We start from the raw sequence: 25,034 nt of genomic DNA, 5'->3' as shown, positions 1-25,034 counted from the left end.
GTTTGAAAAGTCAGATTTCAAAAGATTTAATTCCAAATTTTCAAAGACATCGTGATTCATAGATTAAACTATAATCATTATGGTCAGATATTCTTAGATTCAACACACACGTTTGTAACTAAAGTCAAGTTTTAGATTGAAATCAGAATCAAATTCTTTCACAGGGGCGTTCATTATACAGTACGTTGCTTCTTGTTGCACTGTGAGGTTAAAGCCACCAGAGGGCACCTCCAAAGATGCCTTACATTTCACATTTAAAAGAAATATATGTGGATATTTTAAGGTTTTTCCCAGAACTCTGGAACATTGAGAATTCACATTCTAGCAGCGTAAGTTAAGAGTGATGGACCGATGATTATTATGATGAGGGAGGGGAAAAACGCACAGAACATGAATGCTTTACTTGCTTGCATTTCTTGAAACCTTTATTGAACACATCAAAATGGTAAAATATTAGACTCTTATACAGACAATAATTTAAATAAATACCATTATTAATTATCATTAACAAACGCAACAAGCAGTATCATCAAAGAAAGGCCGAGGGCTTCTTGACTTTTTCTGGAGTATTTCACATTTTTCTATTGATTACAGGGGAGGTTATGCTTAAATAAATGCAATAATAATTAAATAAGCAAACAGCTAACAGTTGAAGATTATTTCATTTGGCATCATCACAGTCATGAGTGAAAACTTTTCATTGTACAATCATTTTGCAAAGTGCTTTGTGACTATATGCCTCACAAAAAAGGGTTGAAAGTTTTTATTTTTCTTGGGATTTTGATGCCGACAGGTTTTCTCTCACCGTGTGGAGGGGGATTTTAAAAGACCCAAATGCATCCCCATATCATCAGAAATAAATCTCTATGGCACTACATCAGGATGCTTGATATGGTCTTTGATCATGTTGGACCTTTACATTGCACTGTATAACTGTTTATTTTAAATACCATGGTGTAATTAATACAAAGCCAGTTTACACAGCACAATGCAAATAAAATGTTTAAACTCACCCAACTGGTGTGGCAAGTAGTTTTGAGTGATATCCCACCTACACAATTAAAGTATTAGTAGAAGAGGATATTCAAAGCTCTGTTTATTCAGAGGTTTGCTGGGTACAGTAGTAAGGCAGTCAGCACAGCCGCTAACATTTTAAAAATCATCATGGTGAAAAACGTTGCTACAAGAGGGAGTTTCAGTCCATTGTCTTCAAGGTTTGTTGTCGTCATCACAGTGTGAATTGTTCCAGCTTCCGGCACCCTTCCCAATTCTAAAGTCTGCTTCCACTCATATGCAACACCTCAGAGTCCATTTGTTTTTTTTTAAAGCAAGCCATCTTGTTCAAAAACCGAGGGCAGGAGGGAGAAGTGGAAGGGCACAAACTTGACACCGGTCCCGTGGTAGAATTTGTTCTGAAACTCCACCCTGAAAATCAAGTGTTCAAGTGAGCGATTAGAGGCTCTTTAATTAATGATAAAGAAGGTGAATGCAAACAGGAAATTGAATAAAGCAGAGCCAAATAATTTATCAATTCATCGACAAAATAATCATCTGGTTACAATCCAATCCAATGCCAAGTCTCATATCTCAGTATTATTATCATACTCCTGAACTAAAGAGTGATGTGATCATTCAGATCGTCAGGTACAATGAGACTCACCAGTGGAGTCGGAGAGCGTGCAGGAACGCCGATAGGCCTTCCATGACTAGCAGGATGGACACGGTGAGCACGGCGAAGAGGCCGAACACAGGGACTAAAAACACCACCCCCACTCTGGTGGTGATCCTCAGACCCAGGCGCATCACCATGCCCCACAACACCTCTGACAGCTCTGAAAAGCAATACAAACATAAGGATGCACAAAGACACACAAAAATGAATTCATATCTAAGGTGCAGAAATGCAAAGTAGTCGTTGTGCCTGCACTTACGGGCGTGAGCCAAGCTGAGAGCCCAGAGACGCAGGTATGACGCAGTGTTGGAGATGCAGCCCAGGCAGTACTCTATGGTGTGAATGGCCTGGTACAGGAGCACATCCCCAAAGTCAAACTGCAAAAAAGGTCAAAAAAATATATTAGATATTACACTTTATTCATACTGATTTAATACAGCATTCTGACAATGATAATGGGTAATGATAATAAAATAACTCAGAAATTATTTTCTGAGCCTAATTTCTCTCTTACATTTTATTTACTTATTTATAAGCGCGGCACATATTAGCACACATTTCTGTATGTTTCCAACTGCAGTCTTATTAGCAAGTTGTTGCAAAACCAGCGACATGACAAAAATCAGCACATACACGGCAACAATACAATGACCACAACCACTACTCAGTAAATGCAGCCATGCAAAGCAGTAAATATTAGTATATTCTAATGTGCAAATACAGCGCATCTCGCAAACACAAGTCCTAAGTACCATTCAGACAAATGGCAAAATGTAGACATGAATCACAGACGGACTGGTTTAATGTCAGGTCATTCAGGTACTGGTGGATCTCTGACCTCTTTGGGAAGAGCTTCTCTGCTTGGCATTTCATCAAGTCCCTCCTCTTCATCATCATCATCTTCATATGACGGTGCTGTGGAGTTGTCGTCCTCACTCACACGCCTCACTCTCTCATAACCCTGAGGTGACACAACAGCGTTGATCTTATTGACAAATGACCAAAAACATATAAAATATATTTGAAATATGGCTGATCTCACATACTCTGCGTCTGCGCAGGCCTTTGCCTCCACGGTACAGCCAGTACAAGTAAAGAGGTTTTCCTAGCAGCATCACAGGTACTGACAGTATAGCTATCACGATTAAGAAAACTTGCAGCCCAGTCTGTGGAATCAAGTCAGCAGAAAATGTGTTAACGAGGATCAAAATGCATCCAGAGCGGATCGTGTTTCAGATAACGTCGTCAAACACGTACCTGTCCTGGGTAGAGAGGAGTGATATCTTTCCCCTGCATGACAAACATGTTAATGAAGTGGATCAGGATGCTGGGAGCCGCGCTGGAGTCTCGTACACCGAATGCCAACCACTTGTAGAGAATCATGAAGACCAGGTAGCCAAAGAGACAGAGTAGGAAGAGCAGCTCAGGAAGAAATAGCAGATAGACATTAAATTTCTGTCGGAAGTGCCTGAAGGGAGAGAACAAAGTATGGGAATAAAGAAAGTGATGAGAGAGTGGCTTTAATGATTGGACCCCTGAATGCCTATCAAAACAATACATTGTTTTTAAGCATTAATACAAAAATGGTGTTCCTTCCCTATGGTCCTCTTTACCTGAGGCCTACTATACTATATGCCTTTATAGTTTACTATTAATATCACAACTATTTTATTTTCACTCAACAGTATGCTATATTTATTATTTCATTTAATTTACTAATATCTATGTATTATTGTTATTTATTACTTCTATTTTTTTCCTTCTTCGTGGGGGACATTATTGTTTTATATTACAGATAGATGAAAGACATTTATGATTAGCTGATTAACTGTAACTTTTAATAGTTTCTTGGAAAGTACTATGGAAATATGAAAAAGTACACATAGTCCGGTACCCACTCATTGACTATCAGAGTTTTCTTGAAAAAAATCCTAAAATATGAATAACTGGGGTTACATGTCATGCCAACCACCGACTAAAAGATGGTTCATTTTGTACGCAAGAGGTAACGCTCATAACTAATTGGGAGTAATCGAATGTGTACCAACTGAACAACTGAAAATACAGAAATTTCACATATCATCTTAAGATATTACTTCCCGCTGTGGTTGCTGCATCAGACTTCTTTGGAAAACAAGTATAATGCTGATAATATTATTCATATTTTTTCCGTGACTCAATCGATGCTGGTTAGTTAGTTAGTTAGCATGTCTAGTCATTCAAATATAAAAACAAGAGTAGTGACAGTTGTAATGCTATTTTAGAAGATGCTGGCACTTTAATAAAGATACCTATCAGTCAATCACAAAGCACAGAATACTGATACAACTCATATATATATATATATATATATATATATATATATACATACACATATATACATACATGTTAACATGCTAATTGACACCGATGGATGTACATTAATAAAAGTGATGTAAGGTTGCTGCCAGGGACTTATATCTCGAGCCACTCACAGGTGATTGAAGACACTCAGCACCACTCCAAAGCTCATGTGGATTACCCCGATAATAACTGACATCTTCATCTTGTAGGAGTTGAGGAAGGACAGCCGGTTCACCGCCATGTTCCATATCTGATATTAAAAAGCATCTCAGTGAAAATGAGTCAATTACATTCTGACAGTAATGTCTGAGTGCATTTACTCACAGGATCGATGCCAAATGGGTACGGTCCACTGAAAACACCGCTGATGTTGGGGTCTAACGTGAGCAAAGCATTTGTTTGGAGGGTTTTATTGCTGCCATGTAAAAAAAGAAATGTATTAATTCAAGAAAAAATCATTAAAACACATATGTACAGACAAAATAAATATAAAAATGTTTGTGAGAGTATTTTACTGCTAACTCACGTCCACTGCTGATTTGTAAACATGGCCTTGACGCTCCAGCCAGAGCCAAATATATTGAGAGACTTGGAGAAACAGTCATTGTAAATCAGCCCGGTGTAGATGGAGAAAAGCCCCATCATCAGGATGATGTAACGACCGCTGAAGAACGTCGCCCATATCTGAGATCAACAGACACACAACTATCAGCCAAAAGTATTTTACAATCATAAGTCTCTGCATTATGGATGAGTGGAACAATCAAAGGGAACAACTCATTCCTACCTCATTATCAGACCGTTTCTTCTTCTGCTTTTTTTCCGTCAGCACCATCCACAAGGCGAAGAGACTCATTACCATCCCGTGGCCGAGGTCGCCAAACATCACAGCAAACAGAAAGGGGAATGTGATGATGGTGTAGGGAGCTGCCAATGAGAGACAACAGCTTCAATGTACTCACTCTGACCTTCTCCAAAGCAAACAAAAATACACTTTATAGTTTATTCTTTGTATGACACAGTGGGAGTTCTTACCTGGGCTTACCTCACGATAGTCCCCCACCCCATAGGCCTCCACAATGCTCTGAAAGCCAGAAGTGAACTTGTTGGTTCTTAACAAGGTGGGCGGAGTGTCAGTGCTTGGGATGCGGTTCACAAAGGACGGTACAGTGGCATCACCTTTTCTCTGTTCAAAAAATAAAGACAAAAAAATGTAAAGGACGATTCTGAAATGAGTAACCAGCGTTATATATTCACAGAAAAAGACACATTGATGATGTTTGGAGCTCCCTTTGCTCACTCCTGTCTCTTGTCAAATATTCACAGGTTTTAGTGATTCTTTGACCAGAAAGTTTTTCTCTCGTACATTCTGGGTGAGACATTTTATCTGAGAAAAATCAAATATGCAGCAGTACGAATTGCCAACACATACTGTACAGCAAATTACAATAAACACTACACTACAACAACAACAAATGATACAGCCAATAACGGAACAAAAAAAACACATGACAGATGGAGTGGTTCAGAAGAGGGAGTCATCCAAAAAGCCTAATGCCAGTATTAATGGGAAATACTTAAAAATGCCTCTTGGTGATACAATTTGAGTGCTTAACAGCTGATAAGCAGTGTCAATTCCATTAAGAGGCCAACACTGATTCTTATAACGATCCCTAAATCTAATTAACTATTAAAGCTATGCAATTAGTCAAATATTAATCGCAAACAGTATTTTGGCCTCCAAAAAAAATCTAACCTGATCGGCTGCAATATCAATGCTTTGTGGTAAGCTTTGGAGCGTCAAATCAAATGTAAGAAAATAAGTTCAAGATGTCAAAGAAAATGTTTTCTTTTACATTTTAAGCAAGCGTTATTTTCAGTTGTGTCAAGTATAGTGGCGGTTTTCTGTCACCCCCCAAAAAATAGTCAGCCCTAGTTATTCTTTTTCCTCACCGAGCCCTCTTCTAGCGCTCCCCGCAGGTTTGCCAGGTCACTGACGGGACACCACACCTCAGCAATCAGACACTTGTTGGTGACGTCGAAGCTGCAGAGGTTCAGGATGTGGTAGATTGCCTTCATCTTTTTCACCTGCACAACCCAGGTAAAGGCTGACTCCGAGGCCTTCTGCAGAACCTGCCTCAGGTAGTCCTCAGTGCGGTGCAGCACCTGGAGGAACACAGCAATTACTACAAACTCGGTGAGAACGTGCAAGCATGTTAAATGTCTTTATCGGTCTTACATTGTTAAGGTCTTGGATGCGAGTCCTCAAGCTGTCCAACACATCTGCCCGCTCCTCATCGTTGTCAGGGTGCGGGTAAAGATGGCAGTGGTAACTGAGGACAACAGAGACGGACATGTGCTCTGATAAAGAATACAGCGGGAATTTAAACTCATGAGTCATGTGATGATGGTATTCTTACCAATCACAGATTTTTTGTACTTTCTGTCCGATCTGGTCTCCCCAGAAAGAGATTAGAAACACTACATTTTTGCTGATCTCACCCTGAAACAACACAGATCAGGAAAGTTATCACTTCACAAAAAGTCATAAAGAAAAATGACTTTTACATGAATCCCGACCACAATACCTTTTCTTTTTGCTGGTACACAAGTAGGGTGTATCGCTTATGTTATCATTAGCGCAGCATAATTCTATTGACATGCCAGCTAAGTCCTGGTCGTGGAGTTTTAAGCAAAAGCCCTTAAGAAACATTAAAACTCTCAATTATTTCTCTATTTCCTTGCAACTTTCAATATTTATAACTATATAACGTTTCTTTTACAGTAACTCACAAATGATCTTTGGCTGAATTCAGACATCAGCTGTGAAGAGCAGGGAACAGCTAGTTTTTCTTTTCATTTTAGCCTCAACTTTAATTAGCTATAGCTACATTATAGCTACATTATAGCTACAACAGTTGGCAAATGATATCTATTTATATCTATATGTTCCCCATTGCTCTTTGTTAATAAGATTGAGGAGATTTGTAAGCATCGGTGCTTCACCGGCTCTTCAAACATAACCCAAATATATAATTGTGGTTTGATCAGATTTACATTAGCAGCATTAGCACAAAAAGCCAGCAACCCCACACCTATCACCTATCATCACATTTTGATTCAAATGTCTCTAAACTGATTGTAAATACTCAAGTAAATACGTGACTTCACCTTTTTCCAACTGAGCCTTGCCAACAGCAAACCAGTGAGAAAAGCGAGGACAAACACACAAATGCAGAAATCTCCCGTGTGAAATAACCAAAAGAGTTCTATCTTTTGCAAATAAGTGTGTTCATGTAAGCCCGTTGCTCAGAGCAAGAAGCTGATAGAAGAAACAGATTTTCAAGGGTTAAATAATAAACAGCAATTGTTGATCGATTATGACAAATGTTACACTATCTTTCTCGAAATCAATCCTGAAGTACGCAATTTTACTCACAGTGTCGAGATCAGCGAGGTTCTCGTCCACCTCTGCGTAGCTGAGGATGGTGTAACCCTTACACACTCTCCACAACATGCGCTCAAAGGCCTCCACCTTCACCCGCTGGATGAGACCAGAAACAAACCTACAGCCAGAGGAGATCAGATTAGGTTTAAAGTTCATTTCTTAATGGTAGAACACATTATGCCGTCCTGTCGTGTGGATGTAAATGACACGTATTGTAGCTCACCCCAGCTTGGCTCCGAGTCTTTGCATACCAGTGCACCCCGTCACCGTGTCCGTCTCCATCGTGGGGAACTCTTCATACTGGGGACCAAGAGCCTCATGCTAATTATAAAAGGGAACATGTTTCATTCAGCTTACATTAACTGCTCATAAGGATTATTAAGACAAAGCCTATGTGGTGTTCACACACTGGAAAGTGCTGTTTATTCTCACAAAGGCCTGTCTCACATAGACACCATTGTTGCTCTTTGCTGTATTCCTTTTTAACACAGCAGCCTGGGTGAGTCAGGGGCTGCTTGTAATGGCTGCACTGAGACCGTGTCTTTAATTAAAGTCGGCTCTAGCTTCACTTCTGTGACGCCGGCAAACAAAACACATCCGTGGGAAGAAAACAACGCACTGCTGGTGAGAGGAAGCATATTGCCTTGAGATGCACACAGAGTGGGACTGGAACAAAAGCGGTACGTGAGAGACGGTTGGAGACTTACTCTGGAGCGGCTGTGTATGAAGGTCCGTGTGATCTTCAGCATGTGTGTGTACTCGGTGAGCTCCAGGAGGTTCCTCTGCAGCTTCTCTTTGTTTCGGGCCACCTCGCTGAGCTCCATCTCCAGCCTCTGAAGCTGCTCCTGCACGTCACCACACATTGAACACCAGCTTAAGCCTGCATTCAGCAGCAAGTTGACTTCTTCAGTTAACTTAGGCAGACGAGAAGCAACAGTAAATGTGACCGGCATCAGAAGACAGTAAAAAAATATATATATTATCACTGTAGATAAAGATTGATTGATGGGGGGTTTGAACTATTAAAACAAAACCTGCATTGTTACATTAGCCAGACACAAAAAAGTAAAATATATAATGTTTAAAAAACACAATTTTAGAATATCAGATAAAAAAAAATTGGATGGGTGCAGTTATAAAAACATGCAAGAATCAGAGCGGAAGCAAGATGATACAGTATATATGCACGATGAAAAGTGTACAAAGAGGGTACTTTTACAGTAAAATGTGGCTGAAGACACTCACCGTGATCTCAAGGACTTGTCTGGGGGGAGGAGCAAGCGGGCTCTCATCCTCCTCTGGAACGGCTATATTAGTCTTTTGAATCTCCCTCAGCAGGTAGCCTGTCCACAAATAAAAAAAGTTGCTTACATCCCCTGATGATATATGTGTGCTCAATAAGGCTACACCCACATGAACCACCCCAGGTGCTCTCTTACCCAGAATCCTCTCCATCTCATCACATCTCTTGATTTCGCTGACGAAGCGCCGCTGGAATGAGCTGACACTTGGGTTGAGCTGAAACCAGAGGAAGCATCACAGGTCAGGTGAGCTGCAAGCTATACTGCATCAGTCCGTGCATGTGCAATAACAAGGTTCAACATGGCATCTTTACAAAGTTTTAGTCCAGTTTTAGTATTGTTAATTCTTGTTCATCATACTTTAAATACTGTAATAATACTCTCCCCAAGTCAAGTGCAAATGTGGAGCAATTTGACTTTAAACCATTGTACACGTTTAACATGGAAAGTCGGTCATAATGCAGACATTCAGCTGGATGGATAAAGTCGAAGAACATTTGGGTATATTTATAGGAGGCCGTTCCAACATTCACCCCCATCCCTCAAGCATGCACCCAGAGAGAAAAGCACATGTAAGGTAGAATTAATTTATTCTCTATTAAAACAATACAGATAATACATAAGCCCACATACTTTTAAACCGGTGGGAGAATAGATAGGCTAAATTTAAAAAAAATAAAAAAAAGAGTGTTTGTGCATCATTTCTACTTACATCTCGAAACTCGACCAGCCCCAGCTCCCCGAGCTCACTGATGCAGTCATATTCAGAGCCGGACTGCAGAAACAATTGCGCCAAACACATCTCCTCACTCCGAAACACCATCTTTATCAGCCAGACAGATCTCCTCCGCCGCCTGTTAACCGGTCTGTAGCCTTCTGACGCCGGACAACGAGCCGTCGACTACGAGCGAATGTAGGACATCACACAATGCGACGAGTCGGTGCGTGGCTTTAAACCCGTTAACCAATCAACATCCCGTCGAGGATTAGTTATTGTCTATTAATAATGAAGGGGCATTTCCCTCATTCTGGGTCCGGGTGTCGCTCCGCTTTGTCTCCGTCCAAAATGCCCGTCTAATATTCTATACAATAAACAATATGAAAACAAAGACAGAAACGTCCCTCATGCAAATTGTACATCGAGTCATTCTGTGGGCTCTTTACCTTGAACACCTGACATTACGACGCAATAAAACCACACGGCGACGACGCAACGCGGGGCCGCAAAGAAACGAGCAACAGGCGAACTATAAAATAAATCCTTCAACCCTCCATGTAGACAAGTGGGGCTGAAGGTAGCATCACACGTTATAAAAAGACAGTCAGAAATAGGCTACGGCCTTTATTCTCACTACGTCGCGCCGGCAATTGACAGATTGCGTCTCCGGGTTGCCAGATAGTGTCGCATCCTCCGTAATAATCGTTGATTCTTGAATCACAAAATGACACGCGTGAAAGAGGTTTTATCTGACAGCTAGAGAGGAGAAAAACAATTTATACGATATCTGTCGAAAAATGTTTGTTTGACGTTAATTTGTACTCTGTAGACACTTAATCTTCAGCTCTCACGCCCTGCTGTACAAACAGCAGTGGTTTGAGTTTCGAGTCAACATGTGCTTAACACAATAAAGCACACAAGACAAGGACACTGTGTAAAAAAAATGTGAACAGATGTAAAAAAATATTTTGTATTCCACCATTCACTGCACATTATTTTATATAATTTATTCTAGCCTCATTTTATTTATGTCGTAAATGTGTTATTCGGTCACATTTTGCTCTTTTTGGGAATTAGCCCAAGAATAAACTTTCAGTTAATTCCTTTGTCTCGTCTGATCGTGTGCTTGTAAATGACAAGTTTCTTTCTTTTTTTTTTTTTTTTTAAAAGGTGGTCTGCTCACAAACCTGGCAACCAGCGCATCTTCTAATTCTGGTTCATCACTGAAAGCGGACCGACCATCTGCTCTTTGTGTGAAATCCTTTATTTAAGGTGTTTCAGAATTATGTGTTAATTTTTGCTTTATAAGGGAAAATCTTCCCTCGTGATAAATTATTAATGCAAGTCTTCATAGACCAGCTGATCACACGTACTAGCATCTTTTTGTTTAGACTCTTAACTATGTTGCGTGCAATAGGAGTAAAAAATACTGCTACTATGATTCAACACAAAGGTTACTCAGGGTTTGAAAAAGCTGAATAATGTTCATTTTATTTTCAATAAATGAGGCATTTAACAGAAGCATGTCACTGCTCGGTGTTCAATCTGTTGATTGGTCCTCTGTGGGTAAAATCTCTATTCTTTCAATCCTGCAGGTACACACTCATATGTCAGGGAACAAAAGCAAATATTCACAATAACAGCAGAGTTTATTGTATTCCTTTTTTTTACCACAAATTAGGAGCACAGTAGTGGTCTACTTCAGGATAAGGATAAAGAAGACTAGCTTCAAGCATCATTGACATCCTTGTGTACCCTTGTGCAAGGCCCTTAACCCTCAGCTGCTCCCTGGTGTGTTTGTGAAACCACCTGATGTATTTTCCTTAATTTGCATAAATCCCTGGGCTACGTTCACATTTACATCCTGGTGCTGTGTGTCTGGATGAATTTCACCTGAAGAAAATATGAGGACCAAAATGTTGTCAAACAGTGTGCTGGATTTTTTTTTGCATTCTTGGTACAAATTCAGTTTTATTATAGAGTTGTCCAGAGAAGCACATAGTATACGATACTATTAGCTTGACTTTAAGTCCTCAGACTATGGGCCAGCCTGTTGAGCTCCTGCGACAGCGCTGTAACTGTGTCCAGGATCCGTTGCTTGTCCTTCTCCTCCAATCGAGCTTCGCATCGCTGAGCAAATTTATCCGGATGCCACAGCGCTTGCTGCTTCCGGAGCATTTTACGAAACACCGGCACGTCCTTCCTGTCCACACCGTGCAGCATCACATCCAGCATCTCCTGTACTGTTCCCCGAGGAGCCGGCCAGGGGATATCGCCGTAGCTCAGCTTCACGACGCCAGACGAGGAGCCACCACTAAAAGTTGCAGCGCACCTTTCATCGTACCTGCGCTTCTTACCCTGCCGGGCCTCTTCCTCTTTGCGTGCCGCTCGTGCCAGATACTCTTCATGTTCCCTCTGCAGCCTCTCGTGCAGCTCCTTCTGGCTCTGCGCCTCCTGCTCTCTCTCTTGTTTACTCTTCTCCTTCTTTTTCCACCCGGAAGACGACGCTGCCAGTCTCTGAGCTTCGGCGTGCTTTTTATCAAAATATTCTTTTCTAATGCGGTCAGCCCAGTCCCCGAAGTCTTGCTCGTCATCATCAACGGGAAGAAAATCATCAGCTGTGAGAAGAAAAACAGCAGTGTTATTATGAAGGGAAAGTCAAAATAGAATTCTGTGTTTAATAATGACTTTAAATGTACCATCATAGACTCCAAAGGTGTCACAGAATTCATCCTCGCATTCACCAAACAGCTTTTCCATCCACTCCTTCTCAGGGTCTCTTTCAGATGGGCGGCTCATGTTTTCGGCAGTCTGAGGAATTTAAGGGAATTATGTGTGAATATGATCCAACACTAACAAACAGATCAAATGTTACTCTGCCGACACCTGATGCAAAGGGATCACCCAAATTACATAAACATCACAAAAATGAGACCTTCCAGGCAGACGATGGTTTTGATACATTTGTGCATGATATGAAAAACAATGTACAGAGAACTGAAACTTGCTTGAGAGAGATTTAATGATTAATCTGTCTTTAAACAACAAACCTCTGAACCCTCACTGAGAGTTGATCATTATACCAAACTGAAATGAATGGAAAACCAATGGCTACCTGGAAGAGATGTCCATCATTTTCACAGCTCTTTTCATCGTAAAACAGAGATATATTTATTATTGTTCATTTCTATTTTATATTTATGATTCTTGACTTTTGTAGTATCTGTTTTATTTTTTATTTACTATGTTTATTGTTAACGTTATGCACCAAAATACCAGGTTAAAACCATGATAACTTGTTCAAATGACAGAGAAGAGACTTTACTTAAACAAAAGAAAATAAAAGTGTGGAAAAACAAACTATAAATCCAAACATTAGATGCTAATAATTTTTCTGACGACCAACTAACTGATTAATAAACTAACTGTTCCAACTCTTTCACTGCTAAATAACATTGTTTTTTTAAAACTATTTCCTGACATTTAACAGACAAAATTACTACTCAAAATGATCACAAACAGATTGATCTACAGTGATAACTGTCATTAGTTGCAGACATACATTTCTTAATAACAGCCACTAAAATATAGAATCTGACCATACCACTGATCCTTAACTGAAGGTCTAACTCACCTTTTTCTGTTTCCTCCAGTTCAGTAGATCTTGAGGTGTGACTCCAGCGCTGTTTGGGTTATTCAAAGCCTCTGGACAGCTGTTTTTGAGCGGCTCAACCAGGTCTTCAAACGCTGTGGGGAAAACAAAAATAAAAAGTAAAGCTATGACAAATGGCGGCCAACGTTTATAATTCAACAACAGCTCCTTTACGTGTCTCTCCTTACCTGATTTCCCGTGTTTAAGAGCCCTGTTGACCGCGATGTGTAGCGCCGTGTCTCCTTTACGGTCCTTCCGGAGAACATCGGCTCCGTGTTTGAGCAGCAGCCGAAGAACAGCGTCGTCTCCCAGGCAGCAGGCCAGGTGCAGCGGGCTCCTCTCCCTCTTGCCCTGGGAGAAGTTCACGTCCAGGTCCCGGTGCTTCCGCAGGTACGACTTCAGCTTCAGCAAGCCGCCCTCCTCCACGTATTTCCACACCCGCTTCTGTTTGCGAGACAACATGCGGACTAAACACAGACCAGGCTGTGAAACAAAGGAGATTAATTTGACTTGTGGTGGGTTGAGTTAGCTTCGGTTAGCTTCTGAAGGCCATCGGCTAACCCGGTCCTGCTCCTTAATAACTCCGAAGGTAGCAGCAGCTCGGATCTCAAAGTTCCGGGGACAGAATGTTTCCGGTATTGCCACTAGGGGTCAGTATTTGACTATCTTTATAAATCAGACATCAATTGATAAAGGAAAGCGATGTTACCACTTTTATTGACTCACCAGCACACACCAGCTAGAGAGGATGCCCCAAAATACAACGTGTATTCCTTCCTTCTCTTTCTGATGGGGAAAACAAAGACCCACTATTCATCCCATGTAATGTGGCTTAAAGAAAACTGGAACAACAGTGATGTTCTTCATACTTCCAGGGCTCTGTTGCTATCTTCTACATGGCTAATGACTCAGCATTCACACCAGCCTGGTGTTTTGGGTTCCTGTGCCTCAGCCTCCTTTCAACATGCCACCTGTCAGGAAAATGTCATGCAGAGAGGTCCTCTGTGTGCTTCTGTGTGTATTCATCAGTGGTTTAAAAGTATTTCCTTAACATGTACTCTAGTAACTTACAGTAATACAATCTTGTACAATTATTTGTAAAATTCTAACATTTCAGTATGAACTGCTACAGGATATGTCATGACTCAGTGTGTGGGTGTGTAGTAAAGGGTTAAACTGCTACAGCTGTCTGAACTCTGACAGAAATTGTCACTTTGTAGACTAGAGCTTGAGTTCCAGTGTTTGACATCCCTACACTTACTTCTATTTCAATAGGTGTTTTAGTATAAGGACTTAACCTTTGGTGCTACATCACCTTGTACAGCTGTAATGACTGGAAATGTATTTTTACTGTAGACTAGAGTTTGAATACTTCGCAAATATTCTCAACATAAAAGATCTACTTGAATGTGTAGGAAGTAGAGGGAATTAATTTCTACTAAGAGTTTTCTTTTTCTTTGTTCATTTAAAGCAGTTTTTAATATGTCTTAGATTAGAACATCTTTGGATGGGAAATTGAGGTTAAGCACTTTATTTGATTAATACTAAGTCTTTTGAGCCACAATCCACAGTGCAAACGCATCAACATGATTAAATCATGTATGTAGTGTGGATTGTTCTACTGAGACCTTCAAGATGGGACTGCAATAACAGAGGACAGTTTGCATTATGTTTGCATCACTAACACAAGTCTAGAAAAATCACTGCAGTCTAATATGTTGCAAGATTAAATGCCACAGTCTGACATTGCCATCTGCACTGCAGTTACTTCCTAAATCAATGAAGACTGGCGTTGTCCTTGTGTAATTTCATGCTGACATGTGCAGCTATCTTTACCTGTGATGCTTCAATCAGTACAGCTGAGTCTCTGAACTGGCTCGGTCCTGCTGCAGATGACAGGGCATCCATTTAGGCCCGAGGGAGGGAAGGATGCACAATGGAGAGGATAGAGGAGGGAATGAAGGGACACTTTGTGCCCTGTGAAGAGGATGATCTTCTCTGAGACCCACATAACCCGAGATCCGGAGTCACCCAAAGCTTGGGCCCTTCCGCTCCTTTCTGCCATCGGAAACGACGTGTCTCCACTAACGATGGCCGTCTTGTGTGAACGCCTTTGAAATGTCTGCCATCTCAGGAGAGACGGAGTGAGAGCAGAGAGTGAGGGAGAAAGAGACTTCTGATTTCTCACTTCAGGTGTTTGAGTCACATGTTTTCCACTATTCTGTGCTTTAAGCTTTATTGTCCTTTTTTTTTCTTCTATAGCTCCCATTTGTCACACAGTGTCGGAAGCAAGCACCCTTGTCCTCCAAGACCCCAGACGGAGCATGCATCTCTATCTAGCTCACAGAGGGCCCTTAAAATCAGAGACATGCTTCTGAAAGACAGGATATCCCCGGTCAGGAACCCCTACTTCTCTTTTCCTGCCTGGCCTGCTGACTCCTATCCTGTCCGTGAGGTCTGTCGTCCTCCTGGGACGATGCAGGGAGGAGCGCTGCGGGGACCGGGCGGCAGGAAGCTGAGGGTCCTCCAAGACGCCCCAGGGGTCAGCATCTCATCCTACCACACTATGGTCAGATCAGGCTTCAGGTCCGGTCTGCTGGCTGTGCTGCTCAGCCACCATTGTGGAGGGAGGAAGGTGGAGAAAAGGGTGCACACTTCCTCGGTCTATTTTCTGCATGACCTGGTTTATTTGGTTGTGATTTATGACAGCTGAACATTTGCTGCTGTGATACAGGAGGTCTGGCTGCAAGTCTGATTTGAAACAACACAAAGGCTATTGTCACCCATTGATATGACAATGAATGAGTTAAGGTGAGCACCCCTATAGAAACTCGGCCTTCTCACCTTTGCCTTTAGTTTCAGTTGATATGCATTACCTGCAAACGGACACTGTCCAGTCTGGTGAAGATTTGGGGTTTGGCTTTTTTAGAGTCTGCATTGCGCTGTGTTTAAAGATCACCTCCTTAGACAGAGAGGATTGTTTCATATCGCTGTTTGTTATTGTTTCAGACTTAAAGGGTCAGTTTAGGAAATAAAAAATGAACAAAACAAACCAAGCAAACATATTTAATAACTTACCCCCCAGTTGTATCTGACTCAATGCATTTAATTTACACACATCTTGCATACATTATTTATTTTGTGAACTTTTATAGATTCTTTAGTAAATATTTAGCACATTCCACTTTCTTCCTTTCAAACACAGCACACCTCTTTTCACTTTAACTTGTACATATCCTTTTTAAAATACTTATTTATTGTACATATTTCTATTTTCTATTATATTATGATTCTTGACTTGTGCAGTACTTGCTTTGTATTTTTATTTTCTATGACTATGTTTGTTGTTATTCTTGGCAAATTCCTTGTATGTGAAAACCTATTTGACATTAAATCAAATTCTGATGTGGTTTTGTTTTGAAAAGTGTGAACTGGTTTCTTCATTTCCACTGGAGACAGAGCAAATAATGAGAACTAAGTATAGTGTAGTGTGATGTAAATATACAAATATAGAGAGATTTATGTTGTAAGAAGCATTTAGTAAGACTGTTGTGTCAGGCGTTAACTGTGGTGTCTACAAGATACTATTATGGATATAATTAGTGGTTTGAGTTTGTTAACTTTTGACATTTAATGAAGCTTTTGATTTGGTGCTCGTCTTTGCACAGGCAGAACTACTGTGGCCTCCTTGCAGAAAATACCAACACAACATTGTTTTAATCACATGGCTGTAAAGGTTCAATTATAATTTAACGGTGAAAGCATTTTTCAGGAAAGCTGTTCTAGTTGTTTTTCATTTCTTAGAAAAAAGAAGGAAGACTGTTCTTCGGTATTCCCCGCGGCAAGCCTACTTCCAGCAAAGACACACTCAATTTTCACATCTGTTATTACAGAGGAATGAGAACATTTGTGTAATCATTTCTGAACCGTCATCTCAGACAAACACCCAGCCTAGAGAGAATCAAAGGCCATAAATCCCCTTTTCTCTTGCACTTTGTTGTGTAACTTTAGCTAAATTCATGCCATGAAATCTTGGTAACATGATCCACTTTAGCTTCATAAAACTTGAAAACCCATGTCAATAATCTATCCAGATTATCTTTCATGCCAGGCTTTGACTTTGATGCTGACAGGTGGAGGATAATGTGACTAGTCGTCCTGTAAAAAATTGCTGCTGCATGGAATTTAAAATTGTACCGTGCGCTGTTTCACCACTAAAACATGTTGCACAGACTCTCCAATGCATGGATTGTGCCACTATTAAAGTTACTGTTGTTGCATGCATCTACTTTCCAGGAAATTCCTCATCTTCTGTAGACTAAATCAAGATATATTAAATAAAGATTGTGTAAAGTCTGTGTTTGTGTCTTGGCTCAGATGAGATTATAGAGCTGAGACAGCGATGAAGGAGACGGAGTGAATGTCGCTGCAGCTGCTGGATTTCTCTCTCCTACAATGACAAGGAAGCTTTCAGATTTCACCTGTGAAATTTAAGATGCAGATGACTTTTGTCCATCGGCTTTTGTCACATTTCCTGAACCTTTATCAAACCCTAACTTAATGGCACACTGTAGCAAACTGTAATTGTAGGTGATTACAACTAAGCGTCTCTGTCAAAGGTAATACACAGGGGCAGATAGTGGAGTCCCACCACAAATTAGTAACCAAGGATTAGTTCAACCCTTCTGTCTCCCTGCTGTTGCTGATTACATCCTGTAAAAAGCTCTTTACAGTCAAAGTTGTTGAATTCTAATATAAAGCTCAGCAAGCTGCTGTGGTGTGTGTTTGCTAAAAACAAGACATTCAGCTATGCTTAATTATGATGAACTAACAACACAGGGACACATTAAGGGGTATACTGAGATGTTGGAACAGGAAGAAAGAACCCTAATTTTGTGGTAATTAACCCTCAAGACTTAAACTTCTCTGGAACAAAGCCAAATGTCCTGTGGTTGATCCAATTTAGAAACTTTTGTTCTCACTGTTTGTTTGAGTGAATTGTAAGGAGGAGAAGAAACAAACATGCTGGAGGAGAGAAACAGAAGTCAAACTTGCATTTCCTCCAGACACATGCTTTGATTTCGGCCCTGCGAAACACAATAGGAGGGAGACTGCCTGCCCTCAGCAATGCACTAACAGGAAGAAGCACATTCACTGGATAGGAGAAAATACATTCCAGCGAGACGTAACAAGCTATCACAAGTGACAGAGGGAGACAGAATGTTTGTGTTTTTTCAAAGCACTTTTTTTATTACAAATCATAATCATAAACAATCAATTCAAAATGATGTGTATTCACAAAATGCTTATTTGTCAGGAACAAATTCATTGCCATTCTGATCAGTAAACAAACTCATTCCTTCACATACACACACACACACACACACACACACAGTCACACAACCGCAGACTGTCAAAGCAGTCACCTTTTAATTGGGCCCTCTAACAGCCTGAAAACATTTGTCAGCTGCCATCTGTCTGTCTGTCTGGGATCCCCCCCCCCCCCCCCACTATCCCCGTCTCTCCTTACAACACTCTTATCAGACTCCAACACGTCTTACCAACTGACACACCCTTTCTACACACAAACACACACACATGCGTAACACTGCTGGCTGTGATGCAGATACTACAGTTTGAGTCGGAGAGTGGGGTAGTCTGGTTGATAACACACCAGAGTATGCTTACAAATGAAAACAAGAACAGCAGGGGCAAATGAGTGATTTAACGACAGGATTGGGGAGTTCAAAAGCTCAGTATATTTTGCATAAAAGTCCACAGGAGAACCACACAAGCATGTGTTCCATTTATAATACATTCCACTTTTTCAAAAAGTCTGGCTTATGCTTGGTCCCTTGTAGTAAAAAGTTCAGTTTCACACCCCTTACTCCTGAAAGTGAGGCTGGAGTTTGAGTGTGGTCAGACCCCAAAACCACAAGCCTGACTTCAGGCAAATGGCCACAGTAGTCCACATAGTCAGAGAGGAGCAAAGATGACACTCCGAAACGGACACGAGGACCTGATCCGTGAGCAAGCACCCAGCGCTGTACAGTTTTGATTTACCTGCTTTATTCTGCATTGTTCACCTCTTCCCCAGCATGCATCTGGGCCCTCAGCTGTCGTCACACCTTGGTGGCCAGAGACTGAGCCTCTGTCTTCTGAGAGGACAGGGAGCTGGCGGGACTCGCATGCAAGGACTTCTTGAGGTTGAGCAGGCACAGACACTGGGATCTGAAGCGCAGGTCGAAGAAGGCATACAGAAAGGGGTTGAGGCAGCTGTTGACGTAGGCCAGGCAGGTTGCATAGGGGTGAGCCAGCAGCAGGAAGCGCAGGAAACTGCAGGTGGCGGGAAACAACTCCAGGTAGGAGAGGGCATCAGCGCTCTTCACAATGTGGAAGGGCATCCAGCAGGCAGCGAACACCACCACCAGCGTGGTGATGATCTTCAGCAGCCTCCTCTTACGTTGGTCCTCTTTGCGCAGAGTGTTGAAGTGGCGGGTGACGGTGCAGCCGATGAAGCCGTAGCACACCATCATCGCCAAGAAAGGCAGGAGAAAGCCCAGAGCTGAGGAGGACATGCTGAGACCAGCGATCCACAGGCTCTCTTGATCTTTCCGTGTCATCACCAGGCTGAAGTCCATGGCACAGGATGTGCGGTTGCTGGTTGGATCATATTTGGTGGTGCGAAAGACCAGAGTCGGAGCAGCCAGGACACCAGACAGCAGCCAGATGGCTGTCAGGCAGGCTTGCATGTGGCCCCGGGTGCGCAGCTGGGTGCTGGACAAGGAGTGGACGATGGCCAGGTAGCGGTCGAAGCTCATGCAGGTGAGGCAGAAGACGCTGGCGTACATGTTGAGCAGGACCACGTAGCTGCTGATCTTACACAGGGCCACCCCAAAGGGCCAGTGGTAGCCCATGGCGGTGTAAACGGCCCACAGGGGCAGAGTGACCACAAAAGTGAGGTCAGCCAGGGCCAGGTTGCCGATGTAGACGTCAGCTGCACGCCGCTTACCCTGTGCCCTCCACACGGTGAAGATCACCACCCCGTTTCCGGAGAGGCCGAGGATGAAAATAAGCATGTACAGCACAGGGATGACGGAGTACGACGGCGTCCACTCAGAATAGTCACACATGGTGGAGTTTTCTGCCTCCTCGTAGTCGTAGTACTCATAAGGCCCTTCAGATGGCTCCATCTCCATTTTTTGTTATTATCCGTTTTTTTTTTAAGCAAAGGAACAATCTGTTTGGTGCAGATAGATCCACAATAGTTATCAGCACTCTGATATCTGTCGCAACATGTGAAATCTGCCCACCCTTATATACCCCCCACCCAGACTTGAACCCTCCCAGCACGCCCCTCCTCCCCTCCCCTCCCCTCCCACTGCCCTCCTCCTCTCTGCTCTGAAGAACACACTCTCTCACTGCGTACACGCCCCTCTGTCTCCATTCATTTTTGTTTGTATACAGCATAATGCATAGGGTAGTCCCTTTAATACATGTATTTTTTTGTCGATAACACTAGTAGCTGTTTGGATATCCCCTCTTTGTCCCTCACATTTTATGCATAAAGCTGTAAATATATGGACTACATGAACTCAGGGGTGAGATAAAACTGTCCTAAGTATAAATCTTTTCCAACTTGCCACAGATATAACTGCAACAATGGATTTACTTTAGGGAAAGATAGTTAATTAGACATGTTTGGACAGAAGCCCATGAGTCAAGTCTGGGCATGACTTCCAAGAAGTAGTCAATTTCAATATCAATCAAGAGTCCTTCTGGCACCGGAGCAGTCTGCTGAAATACAAATGAGCTGCACTATTTACATTTCAATGTCTGTTTTTCTCATGCCTGTACATGTTCGTACGAGTAAAACCACAAAATAGAGCCAAAATGTGTTGAGTGTTAACTGCAGGTTAACAAAACGTTAACCTCAGACCTTTAATTCAAAATATACAATCATACCAAGCATTAAAGCAAAAACAAAATGCTTAGAAACATATTGAATGCTCTTTGGTTAAAGTATTGTAATTATATTTAAACTTTTTAAAGTCAAATTGGCAAGATTTAATAATAGTAAAATGTAGGTGACTAATTAACACCTAAATTGAAAAAATAAATTGATAAAACCAATAAAATGATTAATTTAGAGCAGGGGTAGCATATAATATAAACAAAGACATACATGAATATAAACTACACAATAAAAGATCTAATATGTATATGGTGCATATATATATATATATATATATATATATATATATATATATATATATATATATATATATATATATAAAAACAAATTCCTGGCTTTGGCTTTATTATCAAAACTGTATTGTAAAACTCAAATGCATACAGACAAGCAACACTGTGGGCCAATATAGTGATGTGATATATTTGTATCACTATTTGCAATTGTGAACGTTTTAAACTTGCAGCCAAACATTGTTTTAAGTTGCAAAAACTTCATATTCACTTTTATTGAGGAACGTTTCCAGAAATATCAAATATATCAGGGTGAATTTGGGGGAAATGTGTCCAAATTGACGCTATACATTTTTGATATGACTGAATGGTGCCACCATAAGATAGATTAAATATTTAACTCTAAACATCCTTCAGCATTGCTTTAATGAAGAGTTGTAACAGAATATAAGTGTGATTCTGTCAGACAGTATGGAATAAAGAGATTTTGTCAACTTTAAAGCTACTGACGGGGAAACACAAAGTGGCGAACGCATTATTAAGAGTAAGTAACACTCTTCTTCTCTCTTTCTTGTCCCTGCTGTCTCTTGGGTGTATTTGTTGGCCCAGGTGGGTCGGCTCAGTCTCCACTCTGCTCCGTCTCTCAGCAGAGAGGCAGCAGTGGCGCCGGGCAACAACCTTTAGACACAACTACTGTATCACTCAACGATCTTTTCCTCTGCTGATCCCTTCCTCCACCCCTCCATCCCCCTCATCTGCCCTCCCCGCTCATCTCCGCCTTCCTCTGATTATGAAGATGAGGATTGATTCCCGTCTTCCTCTGCTTTCACCAACGTCATTTACTCTCCGAGAACCGTTTGTTGTTGCATGTTATTGTGATGCAATCTTTTGGCATTCGTTAAATGAAACTGATGGGATGGTGTTTGTGTGCCTCATCCTGAACTCTGTGCTCTCTCGCTCGGCTCTTTGTCCGTCTGGCAGAACAGGAAAAAAGGCATAAAGCAAGCTTCCTATCTGTGCTCTGGTGGGACTGAGGTCTTTTTTTAGCTGTGTTCACTGACAGGGATGTGAATATACAGCTAAATAAAACATAAGGCCTTGATGAGTAACATCAATCCACCCACTCACTTTTCTTTCCAAAATCCCCTCATTAGCCATTATAGAGCAGTATTACAATGGCAGGATAAGGAACATGGAATAAAAGAAAATAATCTTGCTGCAGATTGAGACGTATCTGTTGCACAGCAAGACAAAAATCCCAATTCTTCATCTTTCTGGTTTTTAATAGTGACGAGTTCCACTGAGCTTGATCCTCCTTGCGGGGCCTCCATCATTTAATTTAGCATACCAGAGACGCGGTTTCCGCTGCGTTCAGCTCATGTTTGTCCTCCTAACAGCCCACCTGTGTCTCAAATTGACTGTTGTTATTGTTGGTGCTGTCTTCTCATGTGTGGCCATGTGCTGTAAACCACACACCATGAAGGCACCAACACATTCCTCGTGTTCATGCACTCTTATTTAACCACACCGAGGCATCTCATCAATCCTTCATTTGACTGTCACCCCATCAGCGATGAGTCAGTAACAGACTGCCTATTCTGGGATATCGGAAAGTATGAGTACTTGCTTCTCAAAATATACACAAAGGACGATAAGACACTAACACACTCACTACAGCAACGGTTTGCCTGAGCTGCAGAGCATCTCTTTGATCCTTTATCGTGACCTTTTGTGTTTGCGAGTTTATGGGTCCGTTTTTGTGGTGACACTCGCTGTGCCAAAATAGCGTGACGTGTGTGTTCTTGTTGCCTAGGTGTGTGTGAGGGTTGGTGGGGGTCCGACAGTTGTTTGATGTGTGTGTTAAGCTGCCACAGACCACATGCACCCCCCCCCCCCCCCCCCCCCCTGCACCGAGACAGCTGGTTACTTGGGGCTTTGTTTGCAATCTGACCAACTCTTGAGTCAGAGCTCTTCTGAAAATTCATGATATCACACGTCTGACCTGATAGCAGCACGACAGACCTGATGATAGACAGAGCCACTGGCAAACACCTGAGCCAGCACAATTTACATTACCAATCACATCAACAGTCTGATCTGTTCTTTTAATTATCTCAGTGCTGCCAAAGGTAACACTTGCAGCAGCACGGCTGGAAAGATTCAACATTTGGGGGTCGTTACCGCCTGCTCAACTTCTCCCTTTTTTTCCAGCAAAGACGGTGACGTTATTGACACCAGCTTGTTAAGACACAAAGGCCACCAAGGACTCGACAGATTCACGCCTTTTCTTACTATTCCAGTCATGACTAATGTGGCTTCAGCTAGAGTTTTACAGCCTTTTGCATGGACGAAACAGAACTTAAATAGTCTCTACAACTGATATACCGGCAACTTGCTAGTGGCATGTCAGACCGTGTGAGAGAAACATGTTTGTGGGTCTCCTGAAAGCTTGTGCATGGAATAGGAATGGGTATGATTGGGCATGACAGAACAGAATACAACACGATACGATACACGTTTTATTGCTTGTGTAGGGAAAACAGCATAAGGGGCGTGTTGCTGCTTCAGGTAGACTGGTGAGACAATCTAAGAAATGTGCGCATGACGTCATGTTGTGTTACGGCAAAAGTTGAGCCTGGTTCAACGGTTTTCCTGGAAACTTGCTGGAGCTCCTGTGTCGGCATTACTGCTGCAACGACGGACTGGCCTCATTCAAATGAACAGGTTGTCTGTGCTGACAGGCGCCAGATTAAATGAATGGTGCAGCGCAATTGTCTCATGTAAACTTATTTGATTTCTGGGTATTGAAACTGGCCGAGGAATAGATTCTCAGTCCAAAAGTCCTAACTCCAGAAACACAGCTAGTTCTGGTAGCCATTAACTCAATGGGCCGATTTCCCCCATTCGGTCTGGTAACAAGGTACTGAAGTGAGCTGACCTTCGGCCGAAATTGGCTCAAATCTAAATCTAATCATGATAATGTAATAAGCGCTGCAAATAGATTGTGTTAATTAACTGCTTCTTCTTTTCCTCAATCATAGATTCATCCATTATTTTCCACTTGGCTTGTGCTCTTCAGGGTCATGACAATTACGTAGAGACTTGTGGAAAAAGCGTCCAGGTCTTACTCGTTTGATACGCCAGGAAGCAGCCGGTGCAGTTTTCTTGCAGAGTTTGTATCTTTATGATAACGTGCACTTCCTTGACCTCACTCAGCGCATGCACACGCAATGTTTTCATGACCGTACGGCCCTGCTGACCCCACTGCACTGCAGTCCCTCCTCCAGGGCAGCAGCAGATATTCTGAATTAGCAGCTAACACATACATGGATGTCCAATTGTAGGTCAGGCAGCCGGAGGACTCTGTTGATATAAATCTTCCTGCTTTCAAGATGTTGTTGTCTTCTTGTGCCAGTACAGCAGCTGAATAGAATTGTTTGTCTAATTTAATGTGAGGACAGGAGAGGGAAATCCTAAATTGTTTTCATGAAAAGGTATAAATAGCTCAAACTCCAGGGTCACCAGTGAAAATATAACAAATAGAGAAAGGCGGGGCGTGTCCTCGTCTCTCTCACGCAGGACAGCTGAGGAGTTTCAATCAAAGGGAACATAAGCGAGAGGCATTTATCATTTATAGAAGCAGTGAGGTAACACTGCTGCTGCAAGTCATTGCGACAACTGTGGTTGTTAACATG

The 25,034-nt window shown here is 41.8% G+C and overlaps 3 protein-coding genes across 4 annotated transcripts; all 3 read right to left on the bottom strand.

Annotated features, from left to right (window-relative positions):
* Positions 1 to 404: 404 nt before the first annotated feature.
* On the bottom strand, positions 405 to 10,122 carry atp6v0a2a (ATPase H+ transporting V0 subunit a2a). Of its 2 annotated transcripts, none has more exons than XM_068706056.1 (20): positions 9,477 to 10,122; positions 8,903 to 8,981; positions 8,709 to 8,806; positions 8,171 to 8,308; positions 7,687 to 7,784; positions 7,455 to 7,581; positions 6,436 to 6,518; positions 6,255 to 6,348; positions 5,969 to 6,181; positions 5,051 to 5,201; positions 4,803 to 4,942; positions 4,542 to 4,699; positions 4,340 to 4,430; positions 4,147 to 4,265; positions 2,930 to 3,140; positions 2,719 to 2,838; positions 2,511 to 2,633; positions 1,932 to 2,049; positions 1,661 to 1,832; positions 405 to 1,425 (listed from the first exon to the last, which is right to left on the bottom strand). In XM_068706056.1, the coding sequence occupies exons 1-20, from the start codon at positions 9,585 to 9,587 to the stop codon at positions 1,323 to 1,325; spliced, it is 2,547 nt and encodes an 848-aa protein (XP_068562157.1). In that variant the 5' UTR covers positions 9,588 to 10,122; the 3' UTR covers positions 405 to 1,322. The 2 variants fall into 2 exon arrangements, with proteins under 2 accessions (XP_068562157.1, XP_068562158.1); XM_068706057.1 differs by having other exon boundaries at positions 7,687 to 7,763.
* Positions 10,123 to 10,926: 804 nt separating this feature from the next.
* On the bottom strand, positions 10,927 to 13,716 carry nfkbil1 (nuclear factor of kappa light polypeptide gene enhancer in B-cells inhibitor-like 1). Its single transcript, XM_068706055.1, has 4 exons — positions 13,323 to 13,716; positions 13,117 to 13,229; positions 12,182 to 12,293; positions 10,927 to 12,100 (listed from the first exon to the last, which is right to left on the bottom strand). The coding sequence occupies exons 1-4, from the start codon at positions 13,594 to 13,596 to the stop codon at positions 11,508 to 11,510; spliced, it is 1,092 nt and encodes a 363-aa protein (XP_068562156.1). The 5' UTR covers positions 13,597 to 13,716; the 3' UTR covers positions 10,927 to 11,507.
* Positions 13,717 to 18,369: 4,653 nt separating this feature from the next.
* LOC137868983 (apelin receptor B-like) lies at positions 18,370 to 20,410 on the bottom strand. The gene has a single exon (XM_068706054.1). It carries the CDS (start codon positions 20,331 to 20,333, stop codon positions 19,257 to 19,259), a length of 1,077 nt encoding a protein of 358 aa, XP_068562155.1. The 5' UTR covers positions 20,334 to 20,410; the 3' UTR covers positions 18,370 to 19,256.
* Positions 20,411 to 25,034: the final 4,624 nt, after the last annotated feature.

This window comes from Cebidichthys violaceus, unplaced genomic scaffold (genome assembly GCF_023349555.1).
Source record: "Cebidichthys violaceus isolate CVI_PGR_0920_01 unplaced genomic scaffold, fCebVio1.0.p SCAF_12, whole genome shotgun sequence".
Lineage (NCBI taxonomy): Eukaryota > Metazoa > Chordata > Actinopteri > Perciformes > Stichaeidae > Cebidichthys > Cebidichthys violaceus.
This window is presented reverse-complemented; position numbering and strand designations above follow the sequence as displayed.